The sequence below is a fragment of the Trichechus manatus genome, unplaced genomic scaffold (genome assembly GCF_000243295.1).
Source record: "Trichechus manatus latirostris isolate Lorelei unplaced genomic scaffold, TriManLat1.0 scaffold00028, whole genome shotgun sequence".
In the NCBI taxonomy this organism is placed as follows: Eukaryota; Metazoa; Chordata; class Mammalia; order Sirenia; family Trichechidae; genus Trichechus; species Trichechus manatus.
The window spans coordinates 1,294,041-1,308,679 of record NW_004443964.1 but is presented as its reverse complement, the minus strand read 5'-3'; the positions used below and the strand labels follow the sequence as shown (position 1 = coordinate 1,308,679).

General features: G+C 64.1%; 2 protein-coding genes across 2 annotated transcripts in view; one reads left to right on the top strand and one right to left on the bottom strand.

Moving 5' to 3' along the window:
• The window catches only part of GCGR (glucagon receptor), a 4,327-nt gene extending 1,107 nt beyond the window's left edge, over positions 1 to 3,220 (top strand). The window contains exons 3-13 of the mRNA XM_004374085.3: positions 152 to 259; positions 347 to 468; positions 557 to 663; positions 754 to 910; positions 977 to 1,136; positions 1,229 to 1,289; positions 1,634 to 1,703; positions 2,009 to 2,097; positions 2,196 to 2,334; positions 2,613 to 2,654; positions 2,999 to 3,220. Coding sequence (XP_004374142.1) covers positions 152 to 259; positions 347 to 468; positions 557 to 663; positions 754 to 910; positions 977 to 1,136; positions 1,229 to 1,289; positions 1,634 to 1,703; positions 2,009 to 2,097; positions 2,196 to 2,334; positions 2,613 to 2,654; positions 2,999 to 3,220 — 1,277 coding nt within the window. The remainder of the gene's footprint in view (positions 1 to 151; positions 260 to 346; positions 469 to 556; positions 664 to 753; positions 911 to 976; positions 1,137 to 1,228; positions 1,290 to 1,633; positions 1,704 to 2,008; positions 2,098 to 2,195; positions 2,335 to 2,612; positions 2,655 to 2,998) is intronic.
• A 6,004-nt stretch (positions 3,221 to 9,224) lies between these two features.
• MCRIP1 (MAPK regulated corepressor interacting protein 1) lies at positions 9,225 to 10,349 on the bottom strand. The gene is made up of 4 exons (XM_004374084.2): positions 10,258 to 10,349; positions 10,034 to 10,152; positions 9,490 to 9,591; positions 9,225 to 9,351 (listed from the first exon to the last, which is right to left on the bottom strand). Exons 1-4 carry the CDS (start codon positions 10,263 to 10,265, stop codon positions 9,287 to 9,289), a joined length of 294 nt encoding a protein of 97 aa, XP_004374141.1. The 5' UTR covers positions 10,266 to 10,349; the 3' UTR covers positions 9,225 to 9,286.
• Positions 10,350 to 14,639: the final 4,290 nt, after the last annotated feature.

Here is a 14,639-nt window from a genome sequence, read left to right as displayed (position 1 = left end):
GCAGGGGTGGGCGTCAGGGAGGCCTGGCCCCAGACCCGGTGAGAGGCAGCCGCCCAGGTTGTTTCCAGGAGGAGGCCCTGGGGGGAGGATGCTGTGCGGGCTGGGGAACCTGCTGAGGGAACCCCTTTGCCCCCGTCACACCATCCTGCAGAGCTGGTCTGCAACCGAACCTTCGACAAGTACTCCTGCTGGCCGGACACGCTTCCCAACACCACGGCCAACATCTCCTGCCCCTGGTACCTGCCCTGGCACCACAAAGGTACCTCCTGGGGGGCCGGAGTCGGCAGGGCTGACTGGGGATGCAGCCGGCACAGGGCACTGACCCGAGCCTTGCCCCGCCCTCCAGTGCAGCACCGCCTTGTCTTCAAGAAGTGCGGCCCCGATGGGCAGTGGGTGCGGGGGCCCCAGGGACAGCCATGGCGCAATGCCTCCCAGTGCCAGATGGACAAGGAGGAGCTGGAGGCCCAGGTCAGCCCCGGCGGGTAGCAGGTGGGTGGCGGGCAGGCGCGGTGGGGCAGGCAGGGGGCCACCCTGACCACCCACTCACCCTCTGCAGAAGGAGATGGTTAAGATGTACAGCAGCTTCCAGATGATGTACACGGTGGGCTACTGCCTGTCCCTGGCGGCACTGCTTCTCGCGCTGGCCATCCTGCTGGGCGTCAGGTATGCCCGCCCGCCTGCCCAACCGTGGTGGTGGCTCAGCGGCAGCGACCCGGCGGGGCAGGGTGTCGAGCTGCCACGCTGTCCCCGCAGCCAGCTGCACTGCACCCGCAACTACATTCACATGAACCTGTTCGCCTCCTTCGTGCTCAAGGCCAGCTCCGTGCTGGCCACGGATGCACTGCTGCAGACACGCTACAGCCAGAAGATCGGCAACGACCTCAGCGTGAGCATCTGGCTCAGCGACGGGGTGAGTCCGGGTGCCCAGGGGGTGAGGCGGGCCGCGCTGCCCGAGCTGACCCGCTCCTGTGGCCAGGCGGTGGCCGGCTGTCGCGTGGCGGCCGTGTTCATGCAGTACGGCGTCGTGGCCAACTATTGCTGGCTGCTGGTGGAGGGCGTCTATCTGCACAGCCTGCTGGGCCAGGCCGCCTTCACCGAGAGGCGCTTCTTCACGCTCTACCTGGGCATCGGCTGGGGTGAGCAGGGCGGGCAGCGGGGGTGGGCGGGCAGCCCTCAGGGCCGGGCCTGGGACCTCAGTCGTTCCCCCCTGCACCCCCCTGCCCTGCAGGTGCCCCGATGCTCTTCGTCATCCCCTGGGCCGTGGTCAAGGGTCTGTTTGAGAACATCCAGTGAGTACGAGCGGGGCATGGGGAGCAGGGCATGGAGCTGACCGAGAGGCCGGGGCAGTTGGGTGCGCACCTCTCCCAACCGCTCTGTGTCCGCACGTGGGCGGTGTCCTCTGTGTGTGTGGGAGAGTGGGCACGGGGGCTTCGGTAGGAGCCAGTGGGGGGTGAGCAGGTGTGGTCCCCAGGGAGGAGGCCCTTCTGACCATCTCCATCCTTCCTGAGGTCACATCAGCTGGGTGGGGGGAGTGCTGCCAGAATGTGGGCTGGGCCCCTGGGGTGGGGTGCGGGCCCAACTGTGTGCCCCGGCCCCCTGGGGGGGCTGCAGGATGTCAGCCCCGCCCCCACAGGTGCTGGACCAGCAATAACAACATGGGCTTCTGGTGGATCCCGCGGTTCCCCGTCTTCCTGGCCATCCTGGTGAGGAAATGAGACCAATCGGCCCTGCAGCGAGGGGCGCGGGCACGGGTGGCGCCGGGCAGCCGGGTGCCTGAGCGGGTGGTAAGCTAAGGGCAGACTGCACCCTGGCTCCTGGCACTTACCCAGGACGCTGGCTGGCACTGTGGGCCTCGGGCCAGACTGCCCGGAGGTTGTGGGCTGTCATCCTTGGACAGGCACCTGCCAGCATCGGGACCTGCTGATGGGACAGGTGTGGGCTGGCCCGGGCTCCAAACCGTCTAGGGTTGTCGTGGGCTGTCCTCCAGCTGCACCCTCCCTGCCCACAGATCAATTTCTTCATCTTCATCCACACCATCCACATCCTCATGGCCAAGCTGCGTGCCCACCAGGTGCGCTACACGGACTATAAGTTCCGGTGCGTGGCGGTGACGCAGACCGGAGACCCCCAGGGGCGCTACCAGGAGGTGGGGCCTGGGGGCAGGGCCGAGGGAGGCTCAGGCTCTGCCCCCACAGGCTGGCCAAGTCTACGCTGACCCTCGTCCCCCTGCTGGGTGTCCATGAGGTGGTGTTTGCCTTCGTGACCGACGAGCACGCCCAGGGCACACTGCGCTTCATCAAGCTCTTCTTCGACCTCTTCCTCAGCTCCTTCCAGGTGCCGCCACGCACCCCGCCCCTCAGCCCCCAGGGACGGCGCTGCCCCGACCACCCTCCCTGCCCCACTGATGGGCGCTGCCCTGACCTTCTCTCCCCGCCTCTCCCGGGACGGGCGCTGCCCTGTTCACCCATTCCCCCCTCCCCAGGGATGGGGCTGCTCTGACCACCCTCTCCCCCCTCCACGGGCATTGCCCTGACTCCCTCCCCGCCCAGACAGGTACTGCCCTGACTGCCCTCTCCCGCAACGGGCGCTGCCCTGACCCTCTCTCTCCCCAGGGCCTGTTGGTGGCTGTTCTCTACTGTTTTCTCAACAAGGAGGTAGGTGGGGGGAGGGGGGAGTCTGGGACCAGCAGCCCTGGCTGTAGGGGTCAGGGAGGTTTCACAGAGCTGGAGCACACCCACAGCCCTCGAGCCCACTGCCACCCACATCGAGGGAGCGTGTGTTGCCGTTGTGATGGGGGTGGGGACCCTGAGACGGGTGAGCCGCAGTGGGCGGGTCCCAGGTGTCTGCAGGTCCGGTGTTCCTGGGTTACGACGACCGGGTGGCATCACCCAGTGGCATGGAGCCGAGCGCCCGCCCGGGCCCTCCGGGTCCCACAAGGCTGGGGACGATGGTGAGGTCGTGGGCGGATGCAGCACAGGTTGACCCCACGCTGCCCCAGGTGCAGGCAGAGTTGATGCGGCGCTGGTACCGATGGCGCGTGGACAAGGCCCTGCAGAAGGAGCACCAGCTGGGCAGCCATGCAGCCCAGCCTGGCCACGGGTCCCCCAGCGAGAAGCTGCTGCTGAGGAGGAGCGGCGGGAGTGATGGAGCCGGCCCGGACCCCCCCTCGGAGACCCCCTCGGCCCATGGCCTCCCTAGGCTGGCTGAGAGACCCTTCTGAAGCATGGAGACCCCCGCTGTGGTGGACTGTGTCCCAAGTGAGCATTGTGGACATTCCAGAACTTGATGCCCGACCAGGCTGGAGCCGGGGGGAGCCCTTTGGAGGCACCCCGATAGTGGCCCCCTAGCAGCAGACCCTCCACCTGCACTGTGGCCACGCCAACCCAGAGGCAGGGAATGGGGGTGCGGAAGGGAGCAGGAAGCTGTGCTGTGAATCGCATCGACATGTCCCTGGTGTCGGCGTGTCCCTGTGTGCACGGATGTGTCTCCAACAGTAAAGGGCTTGGGTTGTACCGTGTATGCACCCAGCACACCTGGGCACCCATGCGTGCCAGGGCCCTTGGCCGGCAAGAGGGAGTAGCGTGGACAGGCGTGCCTGGGTGTTCCCTCCTCCAGTCACCTCATTTTACAGATGAGGAGGTCCCGAAGCCAGCAGAGACCAGTAGAGCAGCCCCTCCTCTCTTGTCCCTGCCTGAGCAGGCCTGGTCTGCCCCACCACCACCCAGGGCAGGACTGGGGCTCCATCTCCCCATGGGCCAGATTCAATGGCTCCCCCATTAGCTTTGTCCCCCAGCTCCCCAAGGGGCAGAATCGCCAGCAGAGGGGATATGAAGGTGGAATATGGCCAAGGGAGGTCCGGGCCATCCAACCTTTACCCTACGAGCCACGGAAGGACACTGAGCTTTCCAGAGGCTGTCTTCCAGAACCCCCTTCGCTGGCAGCATCCAGCACAGGGAGGGGACACCCTGCCTGGGGGCCACTGACTCTAACCTCAGTTCTAGTCCCCCTGGGTGGTGCAAACTATTGATGCGTTCAGCTGTTAACCGAAAGATTGGAGGTTCGAGTCCACCCAGAGGCACCTAGGAAGCCAGGCCTGGGGATCTACTTTTGAAAGATCAGCCCCTGAAAACCCTGTGGAGCACAGCTCCGCCCCGACACACCTGGGGTCGCCGTTGAGTCAGAGCTGACGCGAGGGCAACTGGTTACTGGTGTCTAACCGTCCCGGCAACCCGGTTTCCTGGTCACACAGCAGACAGCTGCAGGGAGAAATGGACCTAAAGTCGCCACAGATCCAAATGGAAGTGGCAGCAGACTTTATCCAAAACCTCTGCGCAGCCGCAGGGTGGTCCTTCAGCAGAGACCCCCGGCCCCTCAATTCCTGTAGCTGCTGGGCGCCACCCAAAGGGCAGGTACACAGCTAGAGAGCTGCATGGTGTGGTGGGCATGCTCCGCTCAGTGGGCAGGGTGGGCTGGTGCGTACCGGGCGGTGGGCTGGGTGGGGGGCCGCAATTGTCTGGGAGCACTCTAGGGTTCAGGTTGCTGTCTGGGGCAGTGTGTGTCGTTGAGGTAGGTTCTGACACCAGGCCTCAGACACGCCACCCAGGACCACCCTAGCTGGGGGGAGGCAGGTCTGGGAGTGGGGAGTGTTGACGGGGACTATGGTCACCCGCTGGATGGAGTGCCCCCCGCAGTACATGCTGCAAGGCCTCATGGGGTGCGTGCATGCGGTCGCTGTCAAAGGGCAGGGGGCCCGGAGAAGCAGAAGGCACAGCCCCAACCGGCCTGCCAGCTGTCCCTGCTCTGAGGAGCACTGGGGGAGGGGTGCCCATCCGCCTGCCCGCCTGGGACACGTGGGCCAGAGCTGCTCAGGCAGAGCGGGGCTAATTGGAGCAAATGAAAGGACAGGAGGCCTCTCAGGAAAGGTAAATAGAATTACTCACCTCCAGGCACTTGGGCCCTCCTGGGGGGGCTCACGCCACCGCCCCCCGCAGGCGGGTAGGGAGGGATGTGCGCGCAGGTGGGCAGGGGCAGGACGCTGGGTCAGGGGAGGCTGGGGGCCTGAGGCAGGTCATAGGAGCTGTGGCTGGTAGGGGACTTGGGACCAGGAGCTGGGCCAATCAGCTGCACCCTCTCGGGACCCAGGGGCAGTGGCAGCTGTGCCAACAGAAGGCCTGAGGGCCTTGCCAGCCTCAATGCCTGGCTGCAGCAAGGACACGAGACAGCCTCCTCCAAGTTGGCAAGTGAGGGCACCACTCTCCTTCACGCCAGCTGAGCTCGGGGTTGGGGACTGCCTGGGGAGAGCATGCCTGCTCACCTGGGGCGTCCTGACACCCTCCCCATCCCCAGCCCCCCTGCCCTTGTCCTCCTTCACCCAAGGGAACCAGAGCAGGCCGGTGGAGTCAGGGCGGAGGAGCGGGGCTTGGAGCACTGGGGGCCTGGACTCTCAGCCAATGAACACTGGCCCTGGCTGGGCAGCTTGGCAGCCTGTCCAGGTGGAGGATCCACTTTCTAACTCAGCCTAGTTGCTGTGGGAGGGGCCCCCAGCCCTGCCCCAGGCCCACCCAGCACCACCCTTCATCCAGGTCCTCCCTCCCCCTCCCCATCTCTGTTTCCCCTCTCATCTCCATCCCAAGAATGCATGGGTGCTGCCCAGGAGTGCGTGTGTGCGCTACAAAGGGAGGGTGGCAGGGTGTATGAATGTGGAGAAAGGCAAGTTCCACCTGCATGGGGGCCAGGTGGGGCAGGTGTAGTTATATGCACACCCAGTGTCCTGGAGAGGTGTTGCATGTCTCCCTCCCACTAAAACGAGGGTGGAGACAGGAGAAGGGCACAGACTACAGGAAACAAGGGGCCAACCCCAGGAGGGGCGAGGGGTGTCCCCAGAATGGCAACCGTATGCCAAGCAGAGTGGGCTCGAGGGTGGGGATGACACCCAGGCTCCAGGAGAGACTCCCTCAAGGGGATGAAAGTGAGTGAAAATGTGAAAGGAGATTTAGATGACCTGGTGGAGAGTTCAGGACTTACTTAGTGACTAGTACCTAGAAGACTAAGCAAATGAAAAAAGAAGGCAATTAATAACTCCAAGGAAAACAAGAAGTTGGACAGGAATGAAAAAGCAATCACAATTCACCACAATGCTCAGCTTGGAATACAAACAAAGACATCATAAGGTAAACACTGATGTAACCAAAGTTATGGGGTGGGGGCGTCTAGGGAGGCTGGTGGGCTGGAAGAGTGCATATGTGCTGTGATGATCAGGGGACAAAGAACGAAACCTTCATCTTTCAAGGGGAGGTGAAGCAATGGTTAAGATAGGAAATCGAGAAGCAAAAACTCATGCATGGAATTTAGAAATAAAAACCAAAGAATCAGCTGAGGAGTTGAAAGTGGTTACCTCTACACTTGGGGGACTTTAGGGTGGGAAGACAGAGGCTGGGGGCTGCCACCTGACTCTCTGCGCTGGTTCACCTCCCGGGCACCTCTGCAGCCCTCAGCACCAAGTCCTCCCAGCTCACCTGCTCTCTCTGACCTTGATCCTCTTTTCTGCTTTCACCTTCTATCCCCACGCTCAGGTCCCCCCTTCTTTATCAGAATCATCAATATTCAGACTGCTCCCAACCTATATATCCAGCCGCGTGGCCCTCCAGAATCCCGCTCGGCCCCTCCGCCCGGACGCCATGCTGAGCTCCTCATCCCCCCTCAGCTTCTCCTGCCCACGGTTCACCGCAGCCGCCCGACAGGTAGCCCTGCAGTCCTCTCTCCACCACAGCCATGGAAAGTCTCCACAAGTGAACTCAATCGAGCCTCTCTCTCAGCTCCGTTTACAAGAGATTCAGGGACAGAGGAGCCTGCGGAACCGACACCACGAGGACTCCGCCAGCTCTCAGATGGGGGAAACCCACCATCAAATGCCCGGGAAAGGGTGGAGGGGGACTGGGATCAATTTAGAGACTCAAGACATGCTGAGACTCTGCGTTGCCGTCCTGAGCCAAGACAGTGCCTAGGAAATACCGTTTCAGACACTCAGGAGGACATCGACCAGGTGCTGGCTGGTATTAGGGAATGACTGCTGATGGCAGTAGGTGGATGGAGTCCCTGGGTGGTGCAAACAGTTAAGCACTCGGCTACTAACCAAAAGGTTCAGCCGGAGGCGCCCAGGAAAGCCTGGCGATGTACTTCCACCAGGCCGCGACCACTGAAACCCCCACGGGGACAGTCTTACTCTGACACACGTGGTGTCGCCAGGACCTGGAGCTGACTGGATGGCAGTGGGTTTGCTTCTTTTGGCAGTAGGTGTGGGGCCAACACAGTGAGCTGGTATTCACAGGTGGAGTTTGCTTTAACAGGGCGGAGGTGGGGACAAACAAGATCAGCCCAGGTGGCATGGGTCCACCAAGAGCTCCCACTATCCTGTCTACTGCATCGTTTGAAGATGTTGGTCTTAAAATGTCAGCTAGGCCCACCACAGCACAGGGCACAGCCCTCCACCACCGAGGCCCTTCCTCCGGTGGTTCCACTCTGCTGGGGGTGTCCATCCCCCACTGGGGAAGGGGTGGCACCCTCAAAGCAGAAGAGTAGGCAGATCACTGTGGGGCTGGGGTCCAGGGGGCATCAAGGGGTTTGGCCCTGTCAGCCTGTCGCTGGGCACTGGCCGATCCCTGTCCCCATGCCCCATCCTCAAAGGGTGCCCTGTCTGGGCTGACAGCCTCCGCCTCCAGGCCCATCTGAGCGCAGTTCCCTGATGCCCCCAGCACCACCTCACCCACAGAAAAGCCAAACTTGTTGCCAGAGAAGGTTTTGGTAGGAAGGTGGTGTCCGTGGGCCCACCCACGTGTGTTAAGGTAAAGGGATGCATAGGCCTGGGTCACTGGGGCCGTGGCCGCAGGCACCCCTGGAATGGGGGAGTCAGGGGCTGATAGGTAGCAGACTTGGCAGGGCCAGACTCTAGTTGGGACCCAGTATGGCCTCAGGAGGCAAGTCCAGAGGGCTGCAGCCGCCTTCCAGCCCCACAGGAGGAGGTCGGGGTGCAGGGTGATCCAGTCAGGCTTGGAGTAACATCAAGATGGCCTTTAACACAGGGAGTGGCTCCTTGGGTGTGGGAGCATGCTGTCCAGGGGCCCAGGGGCCGGCACCCCTTCGGGGAGGCCTTTGGATGTCCTCAGCCCACGCCCTGGGGCAGTCGGGGCTCAGAATACTCTTCCGGGAAAGGGAGTTCCTGAAATCTGGTTTGGCTCCTGTGTTGGGAGCGGGCGGAGTCTAGTCTGGACTGCGGCATGGTCCTGGCGCAGGTCCAATCTGCGGCTGCTCAGCCCTTGGAGGCCAAGGGTCACAGGGTCTGAGGGTCTCCTGGTGTCTGAGGCTGGGCCCTGCAGCCTCCAAGGTGAGAACAAGGCAGTGACCAGCGAAGAGCAGCCCACCGTCACCCCACCCTGGGGGCCTGAGCCCCCAGCAGAGCCCAGGGGCTCAGACTGGGAATTTCTGGGCTCCCACAACCCTGACTTCGGCTTTGCAGACCCCTACCTGGGAGGTGGAGGCCTTATGTGGGCAGGGGTGGCCAGACGGGGAGGGAGCCCACCACACCACGGCTGCCAGCTGAGAGAGCGCAGGAGGCTGGTCCCAGTGCCCGCCTTTATTCCCCGACCCTCAGGTGACACGAAAACACGCACTTTCGAGAGCACAGGAGGAAGGTGCCCTGGGGACCCTCTAGGTATCCCCCAGAGCCAGGACCGACTGGGGCCACCACCAGCTCGGGGCAGCCTGGCACCCCTGTCCACAGGGGCACAGACCTCAGACAGCAGGAGGCCAGGCCTGGTTGCCTGGGACACCCGAGAGGACCAGTGCCAATGTGACGAGGACGCGGGGGTCAAAGCTGCCCGAGTGTCCAGTCTGGGGAAGCAGCGGAGGTCCACGGGGGCCCAGTGGGGTGGGCAGGGCTGCTCTGTCCCGCCTCGAGCTGGCCGGGTCCCACCAGCCCGAGCAAGACTCTACCTGCAAGTAGGTGGCCAGGGGCAGGGGCAGTGGCAGGAAGAGAAGGGGGTAGGACCTCCAGAAGGCTCCAAACACACAGCCAGGCAGTGGGGCAGGGGCTGAGGGCCCGGACCCCCCAGAAATGGGGCACCTGGAGACCAAAGAGGGAGCGGGGGCTTGGGGGGCAGGCGTCCCAGGCCATCAGTCAGAGCCCCCTGGGGCTCGCTGTGCGTGCGGCCCCTCTGCACCCCTGAGCTGGCCTGCAGGAGAAGAGGCGGCCGTCGGTGCTGGGCCGAGCTCAGAGCTGGGCGCCGGCGCCTTAGGACTTCTTGGCATCCTGCGCGCTCCGGCGTCGCAGATCGCTCAGGTCGATGGGTTTGAAGGCTGTCGGGGGAGGGCAGACGGTGGGGGTGACAGGCGGGGAGAGGTCCCTGTCCAGCCCCTGCCTCTGGGAGCACCAGGAGCCCACCCGCCCTGCCAGTGCTGTCCCCGGGCCACAGGAAGCCCAGCGTCCACACTCACTCTTCAGGCTGGGGTTGGGGGCCTTCTCCACGTACTCCTCCACCAGGCCCCGCTCGCTGCCCGACAGCTGACTCCGCAGGTCTCGCTCCACGCCCTGCCAGGCTGCAGGCGGCAGGCGGGAGGACAGGGTCAGCGGTCAGCGTGGCCCGAATCCAGGGCTGCCCGCTACGCAAGTCCCCCTTGTGCCTGCATCCCGCTTCCCACCCTGTGGACATGGTCACCAGTGCCCCTGGCCTCTCCCCTCAGGGGCCCCAGTGGGAGCACCTCACCTCCTGACCTCCCCGCCTGCCTCCCCTCGGGCCTGTCCCTCTCTGGGCTACAGACAGGGTGCGGTCAGAGGTGTGACCCCACCCCTATCCTGCAGTGCCAGCCGCACCCAGGCACCCCCATCCCTGCAGCCTCCTTCCCCACACTCCCTCCGGGTGTGCACACACACCCCACCCAGCACACCAGTCTCCCCGCTGACTGGAACCCGCCCTCGCAACCACAGCAGGAGGCCTGGACAGCTCCCTGCCCTGGGCGGGGAGGGCAGGGTGGCGCCCACCTTCGTAGATAAAGCGCACATTCTCTTCGTGGGCCGGGGTGAAGATCTCGCTGCTGTTGGCTGGAGACCGGGGGCTGCTGTTCCTCTTGCCGTTGTAGACGACTCTGGAGACCGGGGAGCTGAGGGAGCCCTGCAGTGTCAGGAAGGGGCGGGGGGGTGCAGGGGGGGGTGCCCACAGCCCAGCCTCCCGTGGGGCAGAGGCCACACAACCCACAAAGACCCACCTGGTCATCGCTGGGGCGTCTGATCCTGGCACTCCGCTGCCCGGTCCCCTTGGCCCTAAAATGAAGCCCAGGACTCGGGATGGAGAGTTGGGGGTGGGGTGTCACCCTCAGTAGGGGTGTCAGGGTGTAGGGGAACACGGGTGCATCGGCCTACCCACTGTAAGCTGTGGTCAAACTGCAGTGGCCCTTCTGCCCACCAGGGGGCCCCAAAGTGCAGGCGGGGCTGGTGTTGTGAGGCACCTGACCATCCCGGGCAGCTGGGGGTCCTTTGGGCAGCCAGCAGCCAGGGGCCACCAGGCTGCCTCTCAGAGGCGGGAAGGGGTCCACAGGAGGGGCAGTCAGCCCAGAGGGACCGTTCCCGTGTCCTGGCTGCCATGGGTGGGCCTGCACGTCCTCCTGGGACGCAGCCTGGAGACGAAATCAAACCAGGGCGTGGGGGGGGGGGGCAGCTGCCGGCAACCGAGGGGGCGTCCACAGCCCTGGTGGCGGGGGTTCTATTTTTAAGCTCAGACTCTCACTGGTCAGCTGGCCGGGGTTCCCTCTCAGGCTCAGGACACACAGACACAGGGTGAGGGAGGCAGCTGCCAGGCCAGACCCGAGCCTCCTGGCCTCGTCCCAGAGCAGGGAGGCCGAGTGCTGGCAGGGGGGACCCTGGTGGGGCTTTCAGCACAAGAGCACCCATCCTTGGCCAGGGGACCCAGAGAACCCAGAGCCAGCAATAGAGGGGCAAGGGAGAGCACAGGTGCACTTGGGGCGTCTCCCCCGCAGGGTCTGCACAGGTGAGCGCAGCCTGGGGGCTCAGGGCCAGAACCACAGGAAAGGAGGTGAAGCAGCTCCCTGGAGGCACGGGGAGCCCGGCCCCACCCCTCAGGAGCAGCAGGCTCACTCGTGACCTCCTCTTCCTGGAGGGAGATCCCCTGAGTCTGGAACCCCCTCAGCCACAGTCCACTGCTGGGGTCTCCAGCCCAGAGGACACCACACAGGCGGGAAAGTCCCTTCTGCCTGAGCTCCCCAACCCCCCACCCCCAGACACCTGCTGTGTGCCCTCGACCCCGCCGCCCACCCCCCCGGGGCTCCCAGCGCCCAGCTGTCAGTCCCGGGCGCCCCTCCTGCACACAGCCTCTGCCGCCAGCTGCCGAAGGGCCTTTGCTCTCACTGTCCCCTGGGCCTGGGCTCCCCTGCTGACCCACCCCAGAGACCCTGTCCCCTTGCAGGCCCTGCACAGCGCTTACTCCGTTCGCGGCCCCTGCTTGCTGGCCTGCTCTGGCGCCTAGCCCCCACCCGCACTGTTCGCCTCTGCAGCCCCAGAGACGTGTCACACTGCCAGGCAGGAGGGCTCAGTGCCTGACCCCCAAAGCCACCCCAGGCCTGCACAGCTGTCTCCTCCCTCCTGACCAGGCCAGACAGGTCCCCAGCCTCTGGCACGAGAGCTGGACCCAGCACCTCCGGAAGGACGCAGACAGCAGCGTGTGGTAAATAATGTCACGACAGGAACAGACTTCACGTCTGCACCCCACATTTTAGTGCCCTACATCTGTGCACCCCATGTCTTCACCCTGTGTCTGTCCCACATCTGCATGCCCATCTATGCACTTCATGTCTGTGTACCCCACATCTGCACACCCCTCATCTGCATGCCCCACACCTGCACCCCACATCTGTACACTCCATGTCTGCACACGGCATGTCTGCGTGCCCCCATGTGCACCCCACGTCTACACGTGCCATGTCTTTACACTGTGTCTGTGCCCCACGTCTGTGTGCCCCAAGTCTGCACTCCATGTTTGTGCACCCCATGTCTGCATTTCCCGCATCTGGATGCCCTGTGTCTGTATACCCACGTCTGTATCCCACGTCTGCAACCCCCCCCCGTCTACACACAACCCCATCTGCACCCCCCATCTGCACCCTGCCGTCTGCACACACCCCCCGTCTGCGCACCCTCACTGCTGGTGCCGGGCTCAGCAGGTTCTCCGTCCTGGGAACCAAAAGTAAAAAGACACTCTGAAGAAAGGAAGCCTGTGCCGGCAGCCTGACCTCGGGGTCTCCGTGCCACCCACGGGCCTCGGCCCACCTCTCCCTCCCAGCTCGATCTCCTCTGCCCACGGGTCCAGCTGCTCAGTGAAGCCTCCTCCGAGGGCCGACCCGCCCCGATCCAACTTCCGCCCCCTGCTGGGACAGCAGCCCGCACTGGCCTTCCCGGCCCTGACGCCCACGGGTGCCGGCATGACCTTCCCAACACCCACTGCTTCCCCAGGTCGCTCACCAGCCGGACACCAGCCAGGCCCTGCTAAGCCCAGGCTCCAGGCCAGTCTACCTGATCAGACGTCACCCGCTGCGAGGCCCCCAGCCCACCCCGCAAAGGTAGTCTTTGCCACAGAAAACCACATGCCACCCCTCAGCCACACCCCGGGCCTGTGTGTTCTCAAGGACCTGACGTCAGGGCTGTGGACTGTCGAGCCCCACAGCACCCAATGGGCTGAGGATGGGGCACGCAGAGGGTCAGCACTGCTCTCTCTGGGGCCAGAGTCAGCCCCTCCATCTGTGAGCCCCCCTCAGAGACCCCCACGACCCCTCCCTGAATATGACGGCAGACCGAGGGGGTGCTGACGGGGGGGAGATGAACCGGGCCGGTGCAGCAAACGGGGGAGAGCCGCCACACATGGCGGTGGAGACCAGGCAGGAGCCAGCGCAGCTACAGGGGACGTCTGTCCAGGGCTAACCGGCCAGCCACCGCTGAAGGGCTTCACGAGCACAGCTCACGTGTCCCCCACAACTGTTCAGGACAAAGGCACCCTACACCCATTTCAGGGTGAAGGAGCTGCGGCTCAGAGGTGGACCTGAGTGCGTCCCCCACCCCCGCAGGGATCCCCTGGCCCGCCTCAGCTCTCGACGGCACGCTGGCAGGTTCCCGGCTGCCCTGAACACCACCACCCACTGACACAGATGTGGCTCCGCTGAAGCTGGCCCTCAGCCCCCAAGTCAGGGAGACAGAAGGGCCTTATCCACACGGGTCTGTGTAGTACCTTCTTCTTCAGGGGGACCCAAGGGCTTCAGAGCCTTCCATGGGGAAGCAGGAGGTAGGGGGACAAGAGCCCAGGCAGGGCCAGAACCCAGATCTCCGGCTCCCGTCTCACTCTTTCCTCACACAGCCATGTGCCTAAGAATACGAGACGCGATGACAGTTGTCCAGAAAATGACAACGGAGAGTCCGGAGTTCGAGTCCGTGACGCCCTGGGTGAGTGGTCTGCGTTCCCGCGGAATTTCTCATTCTCGCATTCCCTTAGACGTCCCTTTCCTTCCTGTTCTGTGTCTCCAGGCTCAGGAGCCCGTTTTCAACCAATAAAACTTCTAAAAAATGACGTGCCCCCCAATCGGGGCTAGCAGAAGCGTGGCTGGGCGGACACCCAACAAACACCTGGAGATCCCTGGAAGACCCACAGGCACAGGCTCTGAGCATGGCTCTAGCCCCCTGCCCACCTTCCCGGGGGCCAGCAGCAGCTCCCATGCAAGCGACAGACTCGGCATGTCTCCCCTCCTCCTGCACCCCTGTCCTCCCTGAAAACGTCTCTCTCCCCTCAATCACCCCAAACCAGCCACAAACTTTAGAAGGCCTGCTCCCACACCCTCCCAAATGCCCGCCACACGCTCCACCCAGAAGCCCATTCACTGGTCTCAGTTTACCCCTCTGGGTCTACCCTGGGCTGGGTGGGTCACTGGATTTCTGCATCTCCACCTTATTTGTAAGCTTTTACAACCTTGATCCCGTGTGTAATTAGAAGCGTATTTCTACCTCTATGCACCTGAGCTCCTGCTGTGACACCTTGACTGTCCACCCCTCCCTGCACGGCAGTCAGCAACCACTGCTCACCCACTCATTGGGCTGTGAGCGCCCTGGACCCAGCAGAGACTACCTGGGGGGCCCGGAGTGTGGGAAAGGCAGGATGAAGGAGCACGGGAGAAACTGAGGAAGGACCTGCCAGCTGCATTCCAAAAACCAGAAGCATTCTGAGATGCCTCCTTTGGAAAACAGAGAAGCAGGACATCTGTCGGCCTGGTCTCGGGGAAATGGGCACGCCCATCAGGGGTGCAGCCCGTCAGGGGTGCAGCTCATGGGGAGCTGCACCCTATTGGAGGGTGCAGGCCATCGGGGGGTTCGGCGCTAGGCCGCCCCCTCCCCGGTCCTTGCCCTCCTACATACAAGGGCCCGGCCCCCCACCTCCCAGGCGCAGGAAGGGACCCCTCTCCCCGAAGACCCGCCCAGGCGCCCGGCTCCCCCGGGGCTCTCCCGGGCTGCATTCCCGGACGGCTGCGGCCGACTTCACGCGCAACTCCTCACACCCCGCGCGGCCGGAGCCGCAGCCCGGGGCCGGGGCCCCCTT

What these genes read in the sequence shown, in the direction of transcription:
- MCRIP1 (XM_004374084.2), bottom strand. An exon ending in TGTGCGCTTTATCTACGAAG is followed by an intron (nt 9,592 to 10,033) that starts GTGGGCGCCACC and finishes TGCCGCCTGCAG; the next exon opens with CCTGGCAGGGCGTGGAGCGA. An exon ending in CCCCAACCCCAGCCTGAAGA is followed by an intron (nt 9,352 to 9,489) that starts GTGAGTGTGGAC and finishes CTCCCCCGACAG; the next exon opens with CCTTCAAACCCATCGACCTG.